Source organism: Lethenteron reissneri, chromosome 35, assembly GCF_015708825.2.
Source record: "Lethenteron reissneri isolate LAM-NWPU_2019-01 chromosome 35, ASM1570882v1, whole genome shotgun sequence".
In the NCBI taxonomy this organism is placed as follows: domain Eukaryota; kingdom Metazoa; phylum Chordata; class Hyperoartia; order Petromyzontiformes; family Petromyzontidae; genus Lethenteron; species Lethenteron reissneri.
In genome coordinates, this window is record NC_083813.1 from 8,417,031 (window position 1) to 8,441,624 (window position 24,594).

Here is a 24,594-nt window from a genome sequence, read left to right on the forward strand (position 1 = left end):
TGTGTGTTCAATGGGCCACAACCCAGCCCACATTGGTCTTTGAAACAGGCGGCTAGAGTCCTCTCGTCCTCTGGCTTGAGATGGCTGCCACCTATGGGTCAGATGATTGTCTGCCACCATTAAGCAATTGGTAATTAAATATTTAAAAAAATTCCTAAAAAGTGGAAAAAAAAATTCACGAAAATAAATTGTCACGCACAACGAGTCTGTGTGCAAAATGTCAGCTCGATTGGATCACGGGAAGTGGGTTAAAAAACGACCGAAATATTTGCACGGTCGTAAGCGCGCAAGCAAGCAAGTGAACTTAATATAAAGGATTTAAAAATACGCTGGAGCCGCATTTGTTAATTGTGCTTGTGCACCACTGCCAACGCAGTGCCGAATCGCCAAATTAATTGTTTACATGTTGAATAAGGTAAACATATGCCAAGGGATGGCAGCAGGAAACTGATTTACAGGCCAGGCCATCAGAAAACCCGATGGTGTTAAGTTGCAGTTTTCCTAACCTGATTTAACTCTCGATTTAAAGCTTTCGTGACTGCAGGGATTCATCTTCTTGGTTCTTTCGGTAAAGTCACGTAGAAGGGAAGTAATAAAATAATAAAAATAAAACATAATAAAAAAATAATAAAAATAAAACATAATAAAAAAATATAAAAATAAAACAATAAAATATTTATGTTTTAATTTTATTATTTTATTACTTCCCTTCTACGTGACTTTACCGAAAGAACCAAGAAGCTGATTTAACTCTCTGGTATATATATATGTGTGCTATGAAGAAGTGTTATTGCCCCAAAACGTCAACCATATTATACTTTTTATTTGAAGACCAGTGTTTATTGAGGAATGTGGATCTTTTTTTGCAGACTTTTACTGGGCAATCGTACCCCCTGGTGGCGACGGGCGAGAGATGCACAGCCCCTCCACATTTCCATGGTGCAGTTCAATATTTATCCTTCACGAGATGCCGTTTAGGTCATTGCCACGATTGCGAGGAACTCGCATAAGTGCCCATGGTTTACGTGTATGAGGTCACGTGGTGGCCCCATTGTTTTGTCATGGACTTGATTTTATTTCGTTAAATGTCGATAGCTTCAAAATAAATACCTAATTTGAACGTCGTGAGCCGTGACATGTCATGAACACCCCGTTACCGCACTTACACGTGGAATGCCAGCAACCTTGTGACGTCCGATCTCAAAGCTATGGAGGGTCAATGCCTGAAATATTGCCCATTCTACATTGTTCATTTTAAGGCAGCGTTATTTATATGGAAGTTTTTAAAAACATTAGTTCTTCCAAGGTGAGGTCTGGTCACAACTTGTGCCATCGATATAAAGATTAAATGGCATGAACAGCTGTGTATGGCTCTCCTCTGGGCCACAGCAGCATTAAAGCCTTTGCGTGAGGCACATTCATGGCGTATTATTCGTGGTTTATGATGAGCATCATGAACACGCGAACCCCAATGCCAACTACATTCCACATTGGCTGAATGGGAAAACACCTGAAGGAAATAAATGGAATTTAAAAATGACAATACAAATTGGGGTTGAGACACTTATGAAGCATGTGCAAAATAAACGTTTCCAGAAAGCATACGTGTACATCGATTTAAAAAGGCAGTGTTGCCATAGCAAATAATACACATCAGCTACGGATTGTCAAATGCGGAATCGCTGTAAACTTTGCCACATTATTACACATTAACTATTCATGCTGCAAGTTGAGAAGATGACTTCATCTGCAGCAGTGCAATAATTATTTTCAGGTGCTCGGTCAACACGGGCGATGCGCGATCAGGTTATATTGAATACTAGTGTGAAAAGTAGTAGGCATACACTGACTTAAAGCTTTTGTGACTGCAGGAATTCATTATTTGGTTCTTTCGGTAAAGTTACGTAGATATAAAATAATAAAACATGAAAAAAAACTCACGTTTCGATTGCAACAAAAGCGGTCGTCAGGCAGAGAAGGGGGGGGGGGGTAAAGAGACCCTTTTTTCACGAGTTTATTTTAATTTTATTCTCTACGTAACTTTACCGAAAGAACCAAAGAATCGTAGTAGGCACGTATAATGATCCACCCCCGCCTGGAAAATGAATTGCCGCGATTCAAGAACCAATTATTTGCCTCCATTGTAGTTCACATTTTTCAGGTTTCGTCCTTGTAGTGTAATTTATTCTGAGCACGTGGCATTCACACAATAGGTTTATTTTATAAATGCAAATATTCATGAAACACTTGCACTTATTTCAACGCTTTACAATCCTTTTGATACAAGGGTTTTTTGATGTCATGTTGGATAAAGATTGCAAGTGATGTCAAAATAAAACAGCCTTCATTCCGCATTTGATTTGGAAAAATGTACAGTTTATAAACACGACAGATGCACGTTGCATTCAATTCGTTACGATCTGATCACTTGTAGATTCAGAACTGCAAAAAATACAATCGACACTTGACATTATGATCAGCAATTCTTTATTGTTTTGGTATCTACATCACACCGATGTATTATAGCACACTACACAAATAATTATAGCTTAAGTTTAATCTTTTGAAAGTGGCTGGACTGATTACTCATTGCCAACTTAAGTGCGACAGAGTTTACAAGCATTTGCCATTTAATTTTAATTGCCTCGTCACGAACAAAACCTCCCACCCGTGTTTAAGATCAAATGCATCCTCACCCCCCCTACCCTTTTTCACAAGATTCTGTCAGCTTCAACAATGAAATTACTGAAATGTTGGTAATCGACTTAAAATGAGCTCTGCTAATCCAATTTCATCAAAAATACTATTTCTGCATTTGCCATCCCTGTTGCCATAAGAGCAGGTAAATATTCCCACGATGGGTAGTATTTCACGATGTCGCATGTACTAGAAGGTGCTGTGGGTGCAGACAGATGGGCCCTGGCGTTGCTGGGGCTTGCTTCTCCTCGGCTGCTCACTTGCTGACCTGGTGGATGGCATGCGCCAGGTAGCCCACGTTCCCAGAGCTCAGGCCAGCGATGGAGATGCGGCCGTCCTTGGTCATGTACACGGAGAACTCTTTCATCAGGCGTTCCACCTGCCCCACCACAAAAGCAAGTGCCGTTAGTGACATCGAATATGGCCAAAGATTAATGGTTGAACATTTGACACAGCGCTTTGTCAACCGACCTCTGAATGAAGGCCTCCCCCGTAAATGGGGGATACTGGACCAAGCTGGTTCGTGCAGTTGGTGAAATTGGGGTGACCCAGGAGAGGTTCAGATACCAAGATACCACTCGCCACTTTTGTTATCCGTGGCCAGGAATGGAACTCAAGTCACTGGCTCCATGCGATAATCACTACGCTAGTTTTATTTGAAATGTATTTATTTGGAAAATTGATCAGATGGATATAATTTACTAGCTTTTTTGCCCGTCCAAGGACGGGCGTTATATTGCAGTACATCTGAAATATTTAATAGAAAAATTGTTCAGCTCATGATTATTAATGAGGGGAGGGGTTGCCCCATGTGGAGTGACGTCACGCACGGGACGGACAGATATTTCTCGGTGATTTATAGTAGGTAAAAGGTTCTTCCATTATTTTTAACCTACTTAAATATAAAAAAAAATTATATGTCCTTTATATTTTGTTATATACATCGAGAAAATGATGAATAGGGTTTAAGTCAAAATTGTTACACGATTAATTCCATCCAATTACAGTCATCATCAAGATACCACTTTAAAAGTAACTGCTTTAAATCATAGCACACAACCCTGGTGCAAGTCCAATTCAATTTCAATTTTGGAAAATGGTAAAAAAAAACATGATAAAAAAAACACATTCAGATGCGGTCACACGAACATATATAAAGTTGCTATATGTATAAGGAGTATTAATCAATCCCGCTTTCGGTCCATCTCCCTCCTTGCACTACTCCACTGGAATCAACTTCCCTTGTGCCTTAAGCAGTCCCCCCCCCTCCTTCAATTGCTCTTTAAAAGCTTCCCTCGTTTCTCTACAGCCCATTCTCCTCCCTCCCCTCACTCCGCCACTCCGTCCCTACCATTTCGTGATCCCTACGTACCCTCGATCGCTGTCACTCACTCCTTAATCCTTGTACACCCCTGTCAACTACATCATTACACTGTCATCGTTTTGTAAGCTATGTCAACACCTTGAGTGAAGGCGCTCTATAAATATAAATTAGATTAATCTAACGCTTTGGTTTTTTCGGTAAAGTCACGTAGGTAAAAAATAAAATAAATGAAAACAACGAAATGAAATCACGTTTCACTGTGGTTGTCCGCACCTGATGACGGACGCTTGTGTTGCGCCCAAAACGTCGTGATATAATTTAGTTTTCATTTATTTTATTTTTTACCTACGTGACTTTACCGAAAAAAACAAAGTATGAATCCTTGCAGTCACGAAAGCTTCAAATCTAGAATTTGATTAATCTAAGCCGGGTACATTGGATATTCTTGGAGGGAGCAAACAATACATCTTAATTCCCAGTGGCAAACGTTTCATCTCATCAAATGCAAATCAACAGACACCATGGAAATGCCAGCAGTGCAGAAGCACAATTCCATCGGACATTGCGAGACCCATGTCAGAATCCTTATTTATCGTTGAGGAATCCAATAAACTGTGAAGCTCGCTTTCACAGATGTCAGATGGCAGTGGGGTGTGGGGTGTGGAGGGGCTTGCAGGGTGCTGGGGTCTGCGACGGGGCCAAAACCGCCAGCTGACACGGACACAAGACTCGGCCGTGTGCCCACCTGCTCAGGCTTGAGGCCCGTGAAGCAGAACATGCCGATCTGGTCTGTGATGTGCTGCCAGTTGTGTGTGGAACCCTCCTTCTTCAAGTCATTGACCAGCTGACTGCGCATGCCAATGATGCGGTCAGCCATGCCCTTCAGCTCCACCAGCCTAAGCACACGCAAAGACAAAAGATGAAATTCCCATTGTTTAACTATGCAGACTTTCGGGGCAAATGCTGCGAGTGCCCATAATGACAGCAACAGCAAAAATTGTCATTCGCCAAGTGGCGGTGACATCACCACGGCGCTTGTGCCATGCTTAGGGTGCACTTTGAGCCCGTAGTGAGTACACACACACACACACACTAAAAATAGGACAGAGGTGAGATGGGTTTGTGCGATAATAGCAGATGATGATAAAGAATAGATTAGTAGAGACAAATGGAAAAGATTACATTTGGTTGGTAAAATGTCACCAACTTCTGCCCACAATCAGCGATTTAGTTTTGTGAATGCCTCGTGAAAGACCTTCAATTTTTACATTTCAACATAACTTGCAAGCATTAACATAAGCCGTTGTGTCACAAATCTGTCACTTTCATTTCAGGTCACTGGTTGAGGCCGAAGTTTACGTGTTCATGGTTCCGTGAACCGTACCACTCCTTGCGAAGGTCGGGGGTGTTCATGATGGTGGCGGCCAGTCGCGCTCCGGTGAGCGGGGGGTTGGAATACATGGGGCGGATGAGGATCTTCAGCTGAGACTCCACACGCTTGGCCTCTTCAGCATCCGTACACACCATGGTGAAGGCACCAATGCGCTCGCCTATCCCATGAGATATGGGGGTTGGGGGGTGCGAGATGTGCCGTCAAGAAGAACACACGTTATCGGAGAATGGGCAATACGATCAAGCTAATCCAGCTGCAGCATCTGCGCAAGTCATTGATGTATAATGAATGCAGAGCAGGTCGGGGGCGAGCAACGTGGTAATGGAAAGGTGCGTACCGTAGAGGCCCATGTTCTTGGCGTAAGACTGGCAGAGCGCAATGTTGTGACCTTGCTCCAGGAAGTAGCGCACGGCCCAGGCATCACGGTTGGTGTCTCCGCTTGCAAAACCCTGGTACGCCATGTCGAAGAACGGGAAAAGGCTCCTCTTCTGCAGTTGGGGAACAGGAAGGACATTGCAGGGATAGCAATCAATACAATGTAATCGTGTAGTGAAAATTGACAAACAGCAATTCTCAAGAGCCATCCATTGCAGATTGTGCTATAAGAAGGCAGCGTTGATGATGACAATTGAGAAATTTCAGGATTTCCATGTACATGACTGCCAACATACACCTAAATCTTCATGTGCACGAATTCCAACTGCTGTAAATATTATTGTAAAACTATGGCTTTATTTGATCATCCCGACAGGAGGCACGGACAGATTTTTCAAGCTGCGAGTGCAAATGAGAAAGGATTTTCTGTCATCATGACCATGTCGTTCATGGCTGCAGACGGTGACGTTAAAGGCCCAGCGTGCGCGAAGGCATTAATGCAGTGAAAGCCGCTCACGAGTGGGAATGTCACATGCAAACTCTTTCACAAAAGCAATTTTCACACATAAGAGACTTGCAGAATATTCACGGTCATAATAAATGTGCGTGTTAGTTGACTGAATAGATTGCAAAGAACTGCAGTTTATTTGCTCTATTAGCATCTGGCCTTTAAATGCTTAAAGCCACGTTTCATCTTCTGTGATAGAAATTAAAATCCTCCCCTTTACTTATAGTTTGACAATTTTTATCAGCGCTATCATGTCATCTGTTAACGCAATAAAAAGCACATGTAACAAGATATTTTGACTTTTGGTAATATATTATGCAGTATGAACGGAGGGATTCACATGCCCAGAACAAAAAATTAATGAATATCTACGTCATAACTGGGGAGTCAAAAATAGTTTAACATTATGAACCGAAGTGCGTAATTTTCACCCGATAGTCTTGTTGACACTGCTTGACATTTATAATAAACATAAAAAAATACCCCCATGTAGAAAAAAACAATAAACCACCAAGTGCTTCCATGCGTTAGTTTAACGGCACACAATTTGCTTTCGACATTTTCTGTTGATTGTTGAAAATAATGTGATAATTCCATCTCAGGAGCAAATTACTTTCCATTAGCACCTGAGAATGCCTCTCAACAGCTTATTTTTACTTTTTTGTTATAGGTTCCATGGGATTTGAGCATTGGTGGCGAGATGTTAACTACCTCACCTGGTATGCACGAAGTCGTGGGCTCGATCCCGACTGACACCTGCATATTTGGAGTTTGCATGTCTCTCTCCTCTCATTATCATCATGGTGGCAAGATGTTAACTACCTCACCTGGTATACACAGGAGGTTGTGCGTTCGATCCCAACGCCGACGCCTGTATATTTGGGATCTGCATGTTCTCCCCACAGTCGCATCGATTTTTCTGCGCGGCCGGTTCGCTTACGAATAAGCGCTATAATGCTCAGTGGGTCTCTCCTGGTAAAATACAGTTTAGTTTTAACGAAAGGCTGGCGGCAACTGTCCGGCTACAACGGCATGGAGACTGCGTAGGAGAAATTCCACGTGCGCGCAGAGAACGCCAGCGGCACGTTGTGATAAAAAACGAAACGTTGAAACGAGTGTGGGGCCTGGGGCGAGGGACGCAGGAACCAGTGGACTCGATTTGAGGCCCCCCGCCATACCAGAAACATTGAGAACCATTGCTCCGTCGCATTCTTCACTCACCCCGGCACCTTGTTAATTGGTCTCGCTGCACCAACAGCTCATCCGATGGCGGCTCACCTTCACGACGGCAGCAATTTCCTTCCACTGCTCGGGTTTGGGATCCACGCCCGTGGGATTGTGCGCGCACGCGTGGAACAGGATGATGCTCTTCTCCGGGATTTTCTGCCGAACGAGAGAGGTAAAGGATTAACCGCGGTCTTTGACAAACAGAAAGGTAGGTCACGATGATGGCAAGCAATTTCTGGAGGCTCCGCACAAGGCGTCGTCTGTGGTATAATCGTTCCCAATTATATAGCCTCAGTAGTTTACTAAAAATAACACCGGTCTTATTTCCAATGAGGACATGGCTAAGAGGCATGCAACAATGCATTGTTTAATCGATTAAGAAAGCATGCATCTAACCGTGTGCAAACAATTATATGTTATTCATAGCTATTGTTTGTCGTTGGTTCATTTAAACCCTACTGCTATTACAGACACCGAATGCATCACAAATGCCCCTCAAACTTCTCAATCGAAACGTGACCTTGAATCATGGAACTGTATCAAATCTCAAATCATCGCATGTATATGAATAAAGCCAAGTAATAAGCACAACAAACACAGTACTGGAAACCCATCTGCCTACAAAAGTGTTCCACACTCGATGGGCTTCATAAATGGTTTAATTGCAAAGAAACACTGGACACTAGCTCGTCACTTCTCAACTATCATTCTTGTACCTGTATGTGCTATGAACAGCAAAACCAGATACCAGAATGCCATGGGTGTGTGCACAGAAGTTAGGTCAACTATTTTTGCACTGACGCCCAGATGATTTAGTGGAATGTGACAGGGCTTATAAATAGAAACTTGGTAGAATAACATAACCAGGGTTCATGTTGGGTCATTAAATGTTTGTCATATAATACTTAAGGATTGTCTGCATGCCATGTTTCACATCGAAAATATACTTAATAACAAAAAGCTCTTGCTACACATGATTACCTTATAAGTAGGGGTGGGGGAACCCCCAGCCCGAGGGGTTAAATACGGTCCACGATTTCACTTCATACAGCTCGTGGCCAAAGGGTCTACCACTTCCGAATGTCCCGCAAACAATATTTATCCGTCACTACGGCCATCTCAGCACGTGTGTCTACTTGGGCATTACGACTCTAGATCAATGCGTTAGCCGGAGGAAATCAGTGCTGGAAAGGTGAGCCGTAATATTTTTGTTGCATTATTAATGAACATAAAAACATGAAGTTGTAAAGTGTCTATGTTGCCAAAGGACGTTAAATATTCTACTTGGCCCTTAGTAAGTAAAACGATTCCCTACCCGTCTTATAGGACGTGCCCATCCATAAGTGAACGAATAAGAGAGGAACATATGTTGCATGCAGATAAATAGTACGCGTTTCCACGCAACCAATGAGAACACACTCACCGAGATGTCATCAAGTGCCCCAGAAAAGTCAAATCCGCAGGTGCTAGGGTCGTAGTAGCGGTACGCCTTGAGCTGCAAGCCGCTGTCACGGAAGATGGGTGTGTGGTTCCCCCACGATGGCTTGGGCAGGAACACGTCGTGGCTGGCCTGGTGGAAGCGCGACTGCACCCGGACATTGGCGACGAGTCAGCTTGTGGAACATGGGCGTTAACGGAGCTAAAGAACACCATATACCAGGGTTTCTCAAACTCCTGTCTTAGCAAACTACCACAAGATCCTCTTTGCCACGTGTTCCAATTTCTCCATTCAAATACAAAATTTAGCCGAGGACAAAAGCATAGATTTAAAAAAAAAATCTACATTCTCTACATCACGTGGGATGAGTTTATCAATCATATGGTGCGTGCAAGATGTAAATTACTTGTATGTATGAAGAACTTATTTCACACTGTACGTAGCTAACTGTGCTAATCGGACGTTATTTGCAAGTGAATGGAGAAGCTTGCTAAATATAGGCGTACTGTAGTGAGTCATAATGACTAGACTTTAGGAAACCCTGCCTTAAACCGAGCTTACTTGGCTACGTGAACTCACCATGAATACTCCGCCCACACGCAGGCTGCCAGTCCCAGAGATGCACTGAACTGTGATGTACTGTGAAGAGATCAACAGTCAAGATACTTGCTTAGGAACAAAAACAGAGAATTGTTTTAATTCAAATGTATATGATAAGGAATGTTAGCATGTGCATCTAAAAATATATTTTCTTGGGGGCTGAATATTATGGAGCGATAAGAATAACATTAAACTAAGACAACAGGTATTATAACCTGCGCTGCATGATACATCTACTGCTTGGAGGGGGGGGTTTCTAAACCATTGTAAACGTTATCATCATCATGGGACCTCCTTTGCCAGTACCAAAATATACTAATAGGGTTTTTCCCCTTTTTTTTCTGGCGTCATCACCATATGAGACTAGGTTCTAAAGAAAGCTGTCTCTGGTGTGGACCAATCAGTTTCAAAGACAATGCATAAATTATCAGAGTATTGTTTTTTGTTTGCATTTAACTGCAAGTATTGTGGTTAATGTAAGCATGATCCCTTGCAAAAGGTGTCGGTTTTGTTGCCAGAAAAAAGGGGAAAAACCCTATTAGTGCATTGTAAACTTTGTTCTCACTCATTGAACAACAACAAAATTCCAGGCTTGAATCACAGCACCGGGACCGCCGCGGTTGTGTCCCATCAAGGGAAGGGTGGCGTCTTACTCGGCCACTCTTGATGACCTCGCTGTCCTGCCCCAGGGCCAGCTCCGCAGAGGCCTTGGTGAATTCGGCGAGGCCCCCGATGGGCAGGTACTCCTTGTCCTGCTTCTTCCCATCCAGGATGGCCTCAGCCTGTTGAGTATACAAGCATTCAAATATGTAAATAATGAGAACCCATCACAACTTGAAAAAATGCAGACTAGAAACAGAGATTTAACAACATACACACACAAAGGTGTGTATTACATGTGTACGAAAGCTCTCGGCCTTATCCAGACCAACAGCTCGAAAGAACTGAACATGTGGCCATTTGGTTGGGATGGCCATGTTTTCTCAGCTGTTGAGTTGGTGGTCTCAATGACAACATGTCCAATCATTCAGTTATTTTGAGCTCGACTGGTTAAGCCTGAGAGCTTTTGTACATGCAATCCACACCTTTGAGGATACCAGTATGACACAACTCAATACGGTTCAGAATACTTTATAAGCTTTACTGATGGCAGTTATACTTTGAAGGTGGCCGGGTGGCTCGGAGGTCAAAGAACTGCACTGGTACCCGAGATCCTGGTTTTAAATCCAAGCAGCCGTCTGATTAAACTGGGTCCTCCATTGTAGTGAGTCGATGGGTTTCATCCTGGTCACGAAACAAACCCCTTAAATTTGGTTCTGCACTAAATTTCGCCAAATTCAAGCTGGGAGAATTAAAATAATAAATGTGACTATTATGTGATGCACATTACTCTATGGCAGAGCAAGGTGGGAAAGTGTCGACCAGGTCACTTGAAGTAATCTTACGAGGTAGCTCTGTAATATTCATTTTCATTGGCCATTCTTGGAACACACACAGGGCTGTACTGCTCTGCCAGAGACCTCGGTTCAATCTTTATCTCATGACAATGCCAAATTGGGGATTTTTTTTTTCAATAGCACTATGTGTATATATATTTTTTACAGCTCATATTTAAATTTCGATTTCAAGCTTTCGTGACTGCAGGGATTCATCTTCTTGGTTCTTTCGGTAAAGTCACGTAGAATGGAAACATAAAATAATAAAAATAATACATAATAAAATTATGCTGCTTGCGTTGTGGCCGAAACGTCGTGAGAATTGTATTTATTATGCTTTATTTTTATTATTTTATTGTTTCCGTTCTACGTGACTTTACAGAAAGAACCAAGAAGATCATATTTAACTTCAGGGATCCAGCAGTTTATCTTACAGCCAACCACAAACACTGCCTGCAAATTATGTCAAGGACTAAGGCTCATGGTAATGACTTGAGGAAGGTTGAAGATGAGCCCATAATTGTCTGCCCCAGAGAAAGAGGCTTTTCAAGGGGTTCTTATAACCTGCTGGATTTCAGGACGACTATCAAGAATATATCCCAGTGACCTAATTATACAGGAACTTGTAACAGTTAACGTTGATGTGCAACAGAGTATCATAGATGTGCTAACCAATTAAATGTGTTAAAACGAATAAATAATTGGAAATAAAAAAATGCCTTACTCCTATGCTACATCGTGGATAGCAGAAGGCAAATATCTATTGTGTACTTTACTACGCAGCCAGGTCTATATACTCCTCAGCTTAATTCACACTGACCAGTGTGGCGAAGTATAGTCAAACAATCGCCTTAAGGCCTTTATCCAGCAGTGGAATAACGAAGGTCTGTACATCACATAACAGCCTTAGCAAACGCTGATCTCGCTAAGCTGCTATTGACTACATGTACGGCGATTGTAAAAAGCCACATATGTTAGCCCTTTTTTCCTGCTCAAGTAAATGCAATTGGATATGTAATCTGCATGCGCTATCTTGGTCTATCAATATATATCTTGTAGTCTGCCAGGCAATAAATAATAACTACTCTTGTAGGTCATTTTAGGACAAACACCAAGGTTGTGAAAAGACAGTGACACTTGTTGCATGTAAATGTTGTGCACACACCATGTGGTATTAACGTAAACACGTTGTGAAATTAAGAGGGGGAAAAGCATTTTTGAAGGCGAAGTATTTGGAATTCACCAACATCCAGACAAATTTTACAATGAATTTCTACTGGTTGCTCTACATAAGCCATATGAAAGGACGGGGAAGTCTCAAAATAATGTTATTTTCTAAATACAAACGTAAGCTTTTGGGCAAAAACACATTGTAAGAATAACGGCATTTAATTGTTCGCACTTACAGCTGCTTTTACTTCTCTCACGATTGAACATGTGAGATATTGCCTTTCTCATGTGGCACTTAAAAACTTTAATTACACGTTTGCCCTTGCAATGCCAAGGTCACAGGCCCTAACTTCAACAACATTTAAGGCCAGTCTACATTCGGGTGATAGAGAGGATGCTCTGAAGCCCCCCAGGAAGGTATTTGGCCTACTATTCCATAACGGCCACATCGTGGAAGAGGTCTGAGTAGCCACACTTTAGCCCACCAGATGTGACCCACAGGTAGATTAAATGTGGCGTAAACATTTATACTACTGTGTAGAGAGTAACTTTCAGATCGTTTCAGCTGCCTTGCCGGCGATTGAATCGAATCGGCGAAATATGGATTGCAAGTCACGTGGCAGCATCCGCTACTCTACATTACCGGATCAAAAACCATAAGACTTGAACTTGGGAGTCTGAAGGTTCCCTAATAACAAGTCTGGCTAGTTTTTCTGAAATCATAGAATAAACATGTGACCCGTGGCATGTTGTTCATATGAACCTTATGGCGGGACCCCGGGGTCCCATACGCCCCCGGCTCTCGCATAAACTGCGTTGCGACGTCTTTATGTCTGTTGAAGGCGAACGGATACGGCAATCTATTCCTCTCGAGGACCTCTACACGATGCGCTAATCAAAGTTTTGTTCATGTCTACGGCAATTTTGGCAACGACAGGTGCTTGGTGAAGAACGAGAATTTATTTCTGGCCTGTGTCAACGGCGACCTTCTTCCAGGGGTGATCAGGTTTCGGCTTGGCTGCTGAACCGGTCTCAGCAGCCGGCTCCACCATCGCGTCAATGGCGGCACACTTTCGTTTCGTCGCGCGAGTGGGGCCTCCTTCAGGCATCGGATCGTCGTCGATCTGCGAGCCGATCTCGCTCAGGACAGCCGGATAGTACGGCAGGTTAAATTTCGATTTAAAGCTTTCGTGACTGCAGGGATTCATCGTCTTGGTTCTTTCGGTAAAGTCACGTAGAAGGGAAGTAATAAAATAATAAAAATAAAACATAACAAAACGTCGTGAGAATTATTTTATTATGTTTTTTTTAATTTTTATTATTTTATTACTTACCTTCTACGTGACTTTACCGAAAGAACCAAGCACAAGTACGGCAGGTGTTCGGGTGGAATTGAGAAGTAGTTGTTCGATAGTGAGGCCAGCGTCTTGGTTGATAGGCTGCTGACAGGAGCCGTCGGCAATCGGATCGACTTGAACGTCTCCTTCTCGATCGTGTTGACGTTGGCGCCAAAAAGATCCTGTGGAATGGATCGCCGAACGATATCGACGTTCTCCGGCACGATCAGCGGGACATAGGTGACCTCGTTGTCCGGAGTCAAGCTCAGGTGGCTCATGCCGAGCACTCCATCGACCTTAAAGCCGTAGTTTGTACGTGTATCGGGGCAGCATCGACTTTAAGTGCTTCAATAGACTGTCCCAGCCTATGTAAAAAGGGCGTTGGGCATCCTGATGATCGATAAATGTTGCCTCGACACTGCTGATCAGGTTGACAGTATCGACAATATTCGACGGCGTGTAGAGGTTCTAGGCCTTCATCGAACTGCGACACCATGCAACAACTCGATCGGCTTGGTTGTGCGAGTGCCCTGGTATGAAGTACAACAGAATGACCTTGCGGTAGAACAAGAGCGACAGCAGCGCAAAGAACATGAACACGACTTGAGACTTGTTCTGGCCAATGCAGTTGTCCAGAATCATCACCAGGGTCTTGGTCTTGGGCATCGCGCCCGGGTTCTTGGCGAGCAGCCGCATGTGGTACGTGAAATGGAGACTGTACAATGCGTCCGCGCACTCTTTGTAAAAGATCACATTGCTGACACCGCTCACGATGTCCGCCAGCACGAAATTCTGTACCATCAGGTTTGAATTAAAGTAATCGGCCGACGGTGGCATGTGACCATAGTGTGACATGGCGAAGCTACTGCCAAAGTCCACACTCTGAATCGTCGGCAGGCGGCTTGACTCGTGGGCAGAATTGACAGTCGGGTTCGGAGTCGTCATAGTGGTCCGGAATGAGGGTGACGGGAACGTTGTGATCAGAAGCATGCTGCTTGAAGTACTCCTTGACGAAAGTGGACACCATCCGGCACTAGCCGACGGCTGCAGTCGAGATGGAAATTCTTCTCCAGTAGGCGCTCGCGTTCATCTGCTGGAAGATCCTCGCACGGGAGCTGGATGTCGAGGCAAACGCAGCAGTCGCAAACGCCTTCCGTGGTGCTTGTCAAGCGTAGTCCAGGATAGAACATGTGAATGTATTGAATACATCGCGAATAAGACACGACTCGACTCCCCTTGACAGCATCCAACTTGGCCTTGTATCGGCGATAAAGCTCGGTCCAGGTGATGTTGGGGCTCAACAAAGTACTGTCGAGGCCGACGATGAGAGCCGGGAAAGCTGTCCTCAACCTCCCACGTGTTGGCATTCTCCTTGATGGCGTCAAGATCATCATCAGCAAGGACGTGATGTGGAACCTTTGCATTCGCTTGTTCAGCTTTTCTGCGCATTCGTCCTCGCTGTGCTTGGATGGCATGACAAGAGAATGATCTGTGCCAGGTGGGTTGCGGTGTTTATGTGCATGGTGGGACGGAGTCGCCAAAAATAAGTAAATTACGATTTTGATCATTTAACAGAAGACAATGTCTGCTAGTTACCAGCACCATTTTATTTGTGGATCCAAAGTGCAGAACAGATAACAAAAGTCATCCGAGAAATTCAAGGGCTCATATGCCACAGGGACAATTTTGTAATTGTTAACTACTGAAAATCAAGATGACGTTTGCTATGTATTCGTAGAAACCATTTTTCAAACACCCCCATTTGCATAATCCACTGAAGAATCGAAAACAAGACTGTTGACATACCTGCCTAAAGGCTTTACAGCTTTTAGTCCGGTGCTGAAGAGTACAAAAATAAGTAATTTGACAAATCATTGCATATGGAAATTTATACAAATCTGTGTGTGTCCCATTATGATAAACAAAGCAGAATCTATTGGACTAATGGATTCCTAGCTCTCAGATGGCCATAAGGTTAACAATTTGGCAACTTATTGTATTACAACGACTTGGCACGGCAATTCCCACAGGGCTGCAAATCTGGCTTTCATTGCATTGGAAAGTGCTATCCCTCAGCCCTGATTTACACTTTGGCGAAGGGCACTAATGGCTTGGCTGAATAGGTGACGAGCCTACAAATCAAAGCAGGCGTAGTATTCTGAAAAATATGAAAGGCCACAAAACAGCAATATTGTGGCTTCTGTTGCAAATTTCAAAATAAGGCAGAACAATATTTAAGAAATCCCCACCTTTCGGACCGACGGCAGGACAAATGGTTTGCCATTGTCGTCACGGTAGGCGCCGACACCCAGATTGATCTTCTTGGGGTTGGTGTCGCGCTTGAAGGCCTCCGTCACTCCCAGGATAGGGTCGGGGGGTCCCATCTCCACATTTGCCCACCATGAGCTGGGCAGCACACATTCAATCAACATTCTATCACTTGAGGTGGCCTAATGGATTCAGAAGTTAAGAACTCTTGAACCACACAGTTATGATTCTAGTGTTAAATCGGAGTCACTAGGCATGATTAAACTAGGTTGTCACGTGTAGCCAGTTGATGGTCTTAGCCTGGCGACTAAGGATGGCAAAAAACAAAACTATATTAAATAGTTATTTACTTTACCCTGTATTCGCTCGGAGACTTAACACATTTAGCTAATGAACACAGCACATTTCTGCAGGATATTAAAAGGAAAGTTTCAAGTGTGCATATAGGTCAATAGAAACAACTTCACAAGTATTAAGGTGACATCTTTCTGCAGCTATTCTCAGACAGGATGATGCACTGCTAGCTGTATGATTTATTCATTCCCTAATGTAATATAATTGTAAAAAAAGAGCAAAAAAAATGCTTAATTTGATTAAATAACTTTTTATCATGGCAGGATGGGTAACAATGTAAATAAAATCTGTCGTGAGACAAAAACAAGTAAACCCGTAAAAACAAAGTTTTTCACTATAAATCCTTTATATGCGTGGCAGCGAACATAATATAAAGGATTAAAAAATATATTCGCCTGTGGAGGATGCGGGGATTGATCTCACGACCTTTGGCATGGGAAGCGAGGGCACTACCAACTGCGCTACTCCACCACGGCCTGTGGAGGGGTTACGCTCTGGGCTCTTACACTCTGACGTTCAGCCAAAGCCATGAATGAGTTCTATTTGAATATATGTAAAATACATTTTTTTTGCCTAAAAAGTGTAAAACTTTGGGAATTTTTTTTCACGAACAATAATTGTCTGGCACAACGAGTCGGTGTGGAAAATGTCAGCTCGATTGGATCACGGGAAGTGGGTTAAAAAACGACCGAAAGATTTACACGGTCCTAAGCAAGCAAGCAAGCAAGCACGTGAACTTAATATAAAAGATTTAAAAAGGTTTGTCGTGGGACAAAACATTAAATCACCATTTCAAATACAACACTGGTATTTATGGTGCTGTAAAGTGCGACACATTTTCACCCTGAAAAACGCCAACATTCAATAAAAACGATCAAACACAATGCTGACATTTGAGGACGCGTTATGCATCTCTCTGCATCACTGCGCCCTTGGGGCAAATACAGTATAGCATGCCGAATCCGAATAATGAGGCTGAGAGCTATTTGGGGTCCATAGTCTGTAAAATAAAATTTTAAATCGATTATTCAATTCAATTAAGTTTTCGCAAAGGTGATTTCCTACCAGGAAACGTCACTCACGGGCGAAATGAGAAAAATGAAGCAATATATAAAATGATACACAGGGTGGGCTGATCCTTGGAGAGATAACATTTTAAAAATTGGAAAAAGTAGTATTTTCCTACTATATCATACTATGTTCACGTTTGTGCTCTATAACCTAATCCACATCACTATAAATAGGGAAAATAAATAAGCAGTATGTCTTTCCCATATCCACCTCTCCTCCAATAACATGGAAGCAATTGAAATGTATTACTATTGTATTATGACTGCTGGTATTGTGGTCTATGCAAACATGACTCCTTGTAAAAAAAAGGTGTCAGTTTTGTTGTCAGATAAAAGGGTAAAAAAACAATTATCATATTTTCTCTTCTGGCAAATGAGGTTCCAAGTGTGAAAAATTATTGTTGCTCTGCATCTATAACACGAAGGCGACGTAAAGTACCACACCACGCAGGCTAAGGGTGCGTGGGCACGTTAGTATGAAAATAGCTGCGGAAAAAAACAAAAAAACCTCCTTCAAGGTCGCCGGAAAGTCTCCTCTGTCAAGGTACCCAACACGCGGTCACACTTGCCCGCGTCACGGCCACCTCCTCCAGGTCGGTGCGAGAGCTCCCCAAGTGCCTGGCGCGTGCCGCCCATGCTGACTGACCGCTTTGCACGATTGCAGCAAATTCGATGCCTAGCTTCTCTTGCCACAAAACCAAAGAAGATTGGCTAGATATTTGTTTTGATCCCCCCACCCCCCCTTTTAAATAACGGTTGCAGAGTACAGGCACAAAAGTTGCAACAACGCAAAGTGGCCAGCTACCCAAAAAAAGACACAACCTAGTACGTTAGCTTGACTGCACGAAGGTTATAAGAACTTGGAATAAAGAGATGCGAGGGAATTCCAAAGTCACGCAGTAAGTGCAGTTGAACACAAGTGTGGAAGAGATGAAAAAAGACCGGTTAAACCGAGTCCTCAAGAGTCGAGGAATCAATGAGCGACAACTTTAGTAGCAAGAAAAGGCATCTAATCATACGTGCCGCCCTATTTTTGCTTAACATGTTGCGATGATCTCTTTTGATGCCATTTTCGTTGCCCATATAATATAATCGTGACTTATCAGTGATAGGGTGTCGTGCTGTCCAAATGGGCTGGTGGGTGTGGTACTCATCTAAAATAATGGTCCAGAGACACTGTTGAAAATGCCATGTTACTAAGACGGGGGGGCGGGGGCAGGATTATTATTAACATGACCTTCATATTCCCCACAGAAAATGGTGCTGTTTTCATTACCAGAGTGCTCACATTACCGACCATATGGATGACGCTGGGCAATTGAACACTTTTTTTAACCCATAACTGAATTTTAAGGAACATGCACACGTTAACAATGTACTTTCGTCAAACAATCTGCTTAAGTGTGTAAACCTGGTGTGGGAAAATCCCAATTTAATTAAAGCCCTGGTATATTTAATTCTTTACAAATATTAATTGGATAACAAAACTGCATATTTATGTGCGTAATAAATACGGTAATCAAGTTATCAGTTGACTGTGGGTGCACTTGTACAGTTACCACGTTGCCAATCTTCCTTACCACTGAGTTTAAAAGAAGGTTAATGACAGTTCCGAAATGCAAAATATGTTGGGTTGATGGGGGCTCGTTGTCAATGCTTGGTTTTATTTTTAAACGCTTCTATCTTGTTCAAGGACACGTTTGTGTAATGCAATACTACACGTCTGCATCATTCAGCCTCGGCCTCTCCATTTTTTACTGAACATCAATGCTGAATTAGTAATCTTACCATAAACAACCAATTGTGTAATAAACAATCAATAGCACTATTGTGTACCGACTTGGATAATAGTTAAACAGGAAAAAAAAACGCCCAGCCTGGTTTGAATAAACCCACATTGCACATCCGAAGATTTGCTCAGTCTATGAAATCGCATTAGCAGCACTGGCAAGGTGACCACGTTGCATTTATTGGCAGGCAAAACGAGGTCACCCCCAAGCAAGCAGAAACTGCGCTATATTTTAAACCAAATGTATATGCATTAAAATGCGTATAGTGCATGGAATAAAAGTTTACTATATGCTCTCGCCATTACAATACTGGGTCAGTTGGACATTTAGATGGCAAGTCCACACGAGCTAATTAGAGCAAATAGAACTGTAGTTTGCATGTTAATTGTACGAATGTGCACACCAGTTCACTAGTGCATTCAGAACGGCGCATGGTAATTGTACACGAATATCAATAGGGTATTCAGTTCTAATGAATGCCCTACTGATGTGGTCCCTGTACGGAGCTGCATTATCCCCGTGTTGTATTGTGGCACGTGTTATACTGTGTATTTACCGTATGGTGGGCTCAAGCAGTCCTCTAGAGCGATATAGGTCGTTTCCTGTACAGTGGTCCCTCTGTATGTACTGTAGTGTACGGAATAGGGATTATGGTAATCCCTGTACCGTACACTACAGTACATGGTGCTGTATTCCACTGTGGACCAATTTTTTTGTTCCTGTGTAGTGTTATTTCCTAATTGCTTATGCCTCAAAAGTACAGAAAATTGCTATTATTCACCACAAACTTTGCTTTTGAGACCAGGACAATGATATTTAGAAATTTATCTATTTTCCAGAACATTCCAGATATATTCAGTGCGGACTAAACTCGGAGTAACTTCTAGAACATTCTAGAACGTTCCAGTAATATAAATAGTAGTATAAATACAAAGGCCTTAAGCCTACCAGTTCAGTTTAGTTCCAGCTGCCTAAGTGGATACATATCTGTATTTTTCTGAGATGGTGTCAAGAGGCTGCAAGCATCTGGCAGATGCATTTTGCTCTGTCTGCAGCCAATTAATCAAGACACGATTGAAAAAGTACTCGACAAGCATCTGCTAAGATGTGCGACGCCTACAAGGCATATTTCGGCATGCCTATCAGGGATCAAGACAAAAACTGGGCATCTCAATTCACCTGCGAGCAATGCAAAAAAACTCTGGAAGGTAAGATGAACAATTTTATGTTATAAAATTAGTAAAAAAATAATTGTACAAGTTAAACATTTTTAAATTACAATTTTCAATGTTCTTGAAAAAATATAGTATATATGAAAAATGTTGCGAGAATCTCTTAAACATTAGTCATGGGTGAAATAATTGTATTTTTATCGGATGGTACAGAGGGGAAAAGAGAGCCATGAAGTTCGCTATTCCAAGAATTTGGCAGGAACCCACTGACCACTCAAGCAACAGCCACTTATCCATAATGGACCCTTCCAAACGTCGGACTGGCAATAATGCAGCTGCCATCACATATCTGGACCTTCCTTCATCCATCGCCCCGGTGCCACACTGCCATGAGCTCCCTGTAACCACTCCTCCGGAAAGAGAGCGTCCATCTTTAGAAGAGAGCAGCAAGTCAGAGGGTGAGGAAGACGTTGTAGATGCAGATGACAATTTCAGAGGTGGAGCTGAGGAGAAAAACCCATACTACCCCAACCAAAAAGACCTCAACGACTTGATCGGAGATATTGGTCTCACCAAGTCCAATGCCGAGCTTTTGACATCTAGGCTCAAGCAGTGGAACTTGTTGAATAAAAGTGCGCAAGTCGCAGATCAGAGGAAGCGTCACCAACCTTTTTGCAGCTTCTTCACCCGTCAAGATGGGCTCTGCTTCTGCCACAATGTGACCAGTCTGTTCGAGGCAATCGGAATCGCCTGTAACTAGAACGAGTGGCGCCTCTTCATTGACAGCTCATCCAGGAGCCTCAAAGCCGTTCTGCTGCTCCATAATGGTAACAAGTACCCATCTCTTCCCCTGGCTCACTCGGTGCACCTCAAAGAGGATTACAACAACATCAAGACATTGCTGGACGCCTTGAAGTATGATGAGTACGGCTGGGAGGTTATGGGAGACTTCAAAATTGTGGTATTCCTGATGGGCCTCCAAGGCGGTTTTACCAAGTTTCCCTGCTATCTTTGCCTTAGGGACAGCAGGGACACCAAGGCGCACTACCACAGGCTGGACTGGCCACAGCAGACCGAGTTCTCTTTGGGGAGGAACAACGTCAAGTGGGAGCCACTGGTGGGACCCCCAGAAGGTGCTGATACCACCACTGCACATCAAATTGGGCCTTATGAAACAATTTGTCAGAGCTGCAGATAAGGAGTCGGCAGCCTTGAAGTACCTTCAAGACTTCTTCCCTAAGATGTCTTAGGCAAAGGTCAAAGCCGGTGTCTTCGTCGGACCACAGATAAAGAAGATCCTGGAGTGCAATGAATTCCCCAAGAAGCTCACTAGTAAGGAGAAAGCGGCTTGGGACAGCTTTGTCCGCAGTGGTTCGTGACTTCCTGGGTAATCACAAGGTCGAAAACTATGTGGAGCTGGTTGAGACTGGTGAAGAACTATGGCACAATGGGCTGTATGATGCCCCTCAAAGTCCATATCCTTGATGCTCATCTTGATAAATTCAAGGAGAACATGGGAGCGTACTCGGAGGGGCAAGGCGAGCACTTACACCAGGATATACTGGACTTTGAACGTCGCTACCAAGGACAGTATAATGAGAACATGATGGGAGACTACATTTGGGGGCTGATTCGTTAAAGTAATTTACAATATAATCGTAAATCTCGAAAAAACTACTCACTTCTAAATCTCTTGTAGTTATTTGTGTATTACTTTAGTATAAATACATGTACATTTTAATTCATGTTTTTTTTCTGACTTTGTTAACTAAAATACCCAAATTCGCCCGTTTTCTCATTGAAAATAGGTACATTTTAAAATATCACTGTCCTGGTCCCAAAAGCAAAGTTTTTGGGGAATAATAGCCATTTCTGTACTTTTTAGGCATAAGCAATTACGAAAAAACACTTACTAACCCAGGAACAAAATTTGTGTTATTGAATGATATTGTGGCATTCACTTGTCTTTACAGAGTTATGGTTCATATTAACATTATTGCATCGCGGTCCTTGTATATGCATTAATACGGTGGGGTCCCCTACGTCTCATTGTGACTCTTTATGCGACGTTAACGACCCCAAGCCCCAGCCCTGGGGCTCTAACAAATTGCCCGATCGGCGCTGCAGCAGCGTGCCCAAGCCTGGCCCAGCAACGACCTTGAGGCCTCGGGAAGGGCCCTCTCCATCCAGCAGTGGATTGAAAACGGGCCCCAAGTGACATCGTTACACGAGCAAATCACGGGGGGTGGTGGGGGGTGGACAAAAACTCGTGGACATCGCAACGATTTTCACCGCCACCGCGGCGATGCGGGTCGCGGTCCTCACCTCGCCCTGGCTGCTGCGGCCGGGGCGACCTTGAGCAGAGGCAGTCGCCCCAGAGCCGAGGCCGTGAATCCTTTGCGCAGCGCCGCCATTTGGTTGGTCGCTTCGCGTTGCGTGCGTGAGACCCGCAGAGACGCGGTGGTGATGGAGACTGAGGAGGGCACACGCGTGTGGGACGTGGAGGGTGGTGGGTGGCAAGAGCGCACACGGCCTTGCTGCACGCGGGTCGGTGGGTGGGTGGGTCCTACTTGTACCGCGAGATGACGTCGTGTGAATGCCAGACGTGCGTTGTGATTGGACAGAAATGACGTCGTGTCCACCCGCCCGTCGTGAACGTGACGCACGGAGGTTTGTGTGGCTTGGCATCGACGCGATGACGTAAGCGGGCTACGTCATGACGTTGTTGCAGCTGATCGTGAGGGTGATACCATAAAGGCGTGGCTTAACCTCAACGTGATGACGCACACACAGGGCGTGGCTGTTAACGCGGTTTACGTCATTACGTCACACCGACGCGGGATCAGAGACGGTGCGTGTTGGCCGTGGCTTTAGCTCTGACGTCATAACTTGATTAACGTGATGACGTAACTTTCCAAAAGTCATGGCCAAGTGCATTTCACTGAAGCCACGTGCGTTTAAGAAAATTTCCAATTGAGCTCCTGCCAAGGTTACAAATTGTATGCATGCAAAGTTGTCAATGGATTTCATCATCCAACATAACATTTAAAGAAAATATTATTTTATAATTATTTACAAATGTTTCAACAAATACATTTCCACGAGTACATTTATTATTTTTTCTTGCATTGGACGATGAAACACAGTAAGCCGAACACGAAAATTGATGGGAATGGGTTTTGAAAACCCTTCCGTTTCATCCCGTGATTGATGATGTCGATGGACGACGGCCTCCCGACTGCCCTCTGCTGCCCGCCACTGACTTGGCAGCCTGCCCAGGCCTTTTCCCCACGCTAGCCTGGCCGTGCAACGTCACCAATGTTATAAGCACTATCCATTACACCCAAGCACTATCCACGCTCAACCCTGACGAGCTTCAGAGATACGATGAGATGGGGTGCATTGCGGGTGATTTGGTAAAAGGGGCTGTCCATAAATGACGTCACGCGATTTTGGACGATTTTTGACCCCCCCCCTCGTCACACGGTTCACAAAAAGTCTGACCCCCCCCTCAAATATGACGTCACAAAGCTCTGCCCCCCCCCCCCCCCAAAACCATATTTCCATTTTGAAAATAAAAGACGCTTCAAATCGCTTTAAACTATTGTCATCGTCGTGCGTATTTAATGTGGCGCTGCACTCTGATGTTGTAGGAGGAAACATTTATTAAAAAGTATATTTAATTAAGTAGAACGTGTTGTCTATATTCATTTAAAGTTGCGCATTTTGAGGTGACGTCACATTTCTCAACCCCCCCCCCCCTCGTCAAACATCGTCACAAATGTCTGACCCCCCCCAGGTGCATGACGTCATTTATGGACGGCCCCAATTAAGGTGGACTAACCACAGGGGTCATCCATCGCCATAGAAATAAAGCTTTCACAAATGCATGTTTAGTTTTCTTTTTTCAGAACTTCTGGGATTGTATAATAATAAATCAATGAAACTCATATTTTCTGATTCCATTTCTTTTTTACAAGATGTGTGTCAGCACAATTGCCAAAAATGCATATTATACTGTTAACGTTTTAATGTCAGAGAGACACAAAAATTTAAGAAGAAAAAATCATAAACGTTAAAAAATGTTACATGGAACATCTCACATTTACATGTGCAACCCTTTTGTCAATCCACTGCTGGGTGAGGGCCTCTGCACACTGGCATGGAACGTGGGGGTTATTTGGCCATATTTCACCACTATCCTGGCCAGGTTTGTGAAGGTGGGGAGCTCAGATTTGGGAGCATAGAAGGACAGTTCTCCAACTAATTTTGCTACACTGCCATCTGCCCAAAAAGTAGCGTCACAGCCTGTAAAACTGTTGTGCATGCTCGTCGCGCTGTCAGGCAAGATACACGATCAATTATGGTGATGTGACGAGATCGGGTGCATTCCAGGATATGTAGTCCGTAGGCTTATAGCCTCCTAAATATTCTG

General features: G+C 43.5%; 1 protein-coding gene across 1 annotated transcript; it reads right to left on the reverse strand.

Annotated features, from left to right (window-relative positions):
* Positions 1-2,470: 2,470 nt before the first annotated feature.
* Positions 2,471-22,747, reverse strand: GOT2 (glutamic-oxaloacetic transaminase 2). Its single transcript, XM_061565717.1, has 10 exons — positions 22,485-22,747; positions 15,755-15,911; positions 10,216-10,344; positions 9,542-9,601; positions 8,948-9,109; positions 7,576-7,680; positions 5,752-5,902; positions 5,406-5,571; positions 4,767-4,917; positions 2,471-3,076 (listed from the first exon to the last, which is right to left on the reverse strand). Exons 1-10 carry the CDS (start codon positions 22,571-22,573, stop codon positions 2,954-2,956), a joined length of 1,293 nt encoding a protein of 430 aa, XP_061421701.1. The 5' UTR covers positions 22,574-22,747; the 3' UTR covers positions 2,471-2,953.
* Between the last annotated feature and the right edge of the window lie 1,847 nt (positions 22,748-24,594).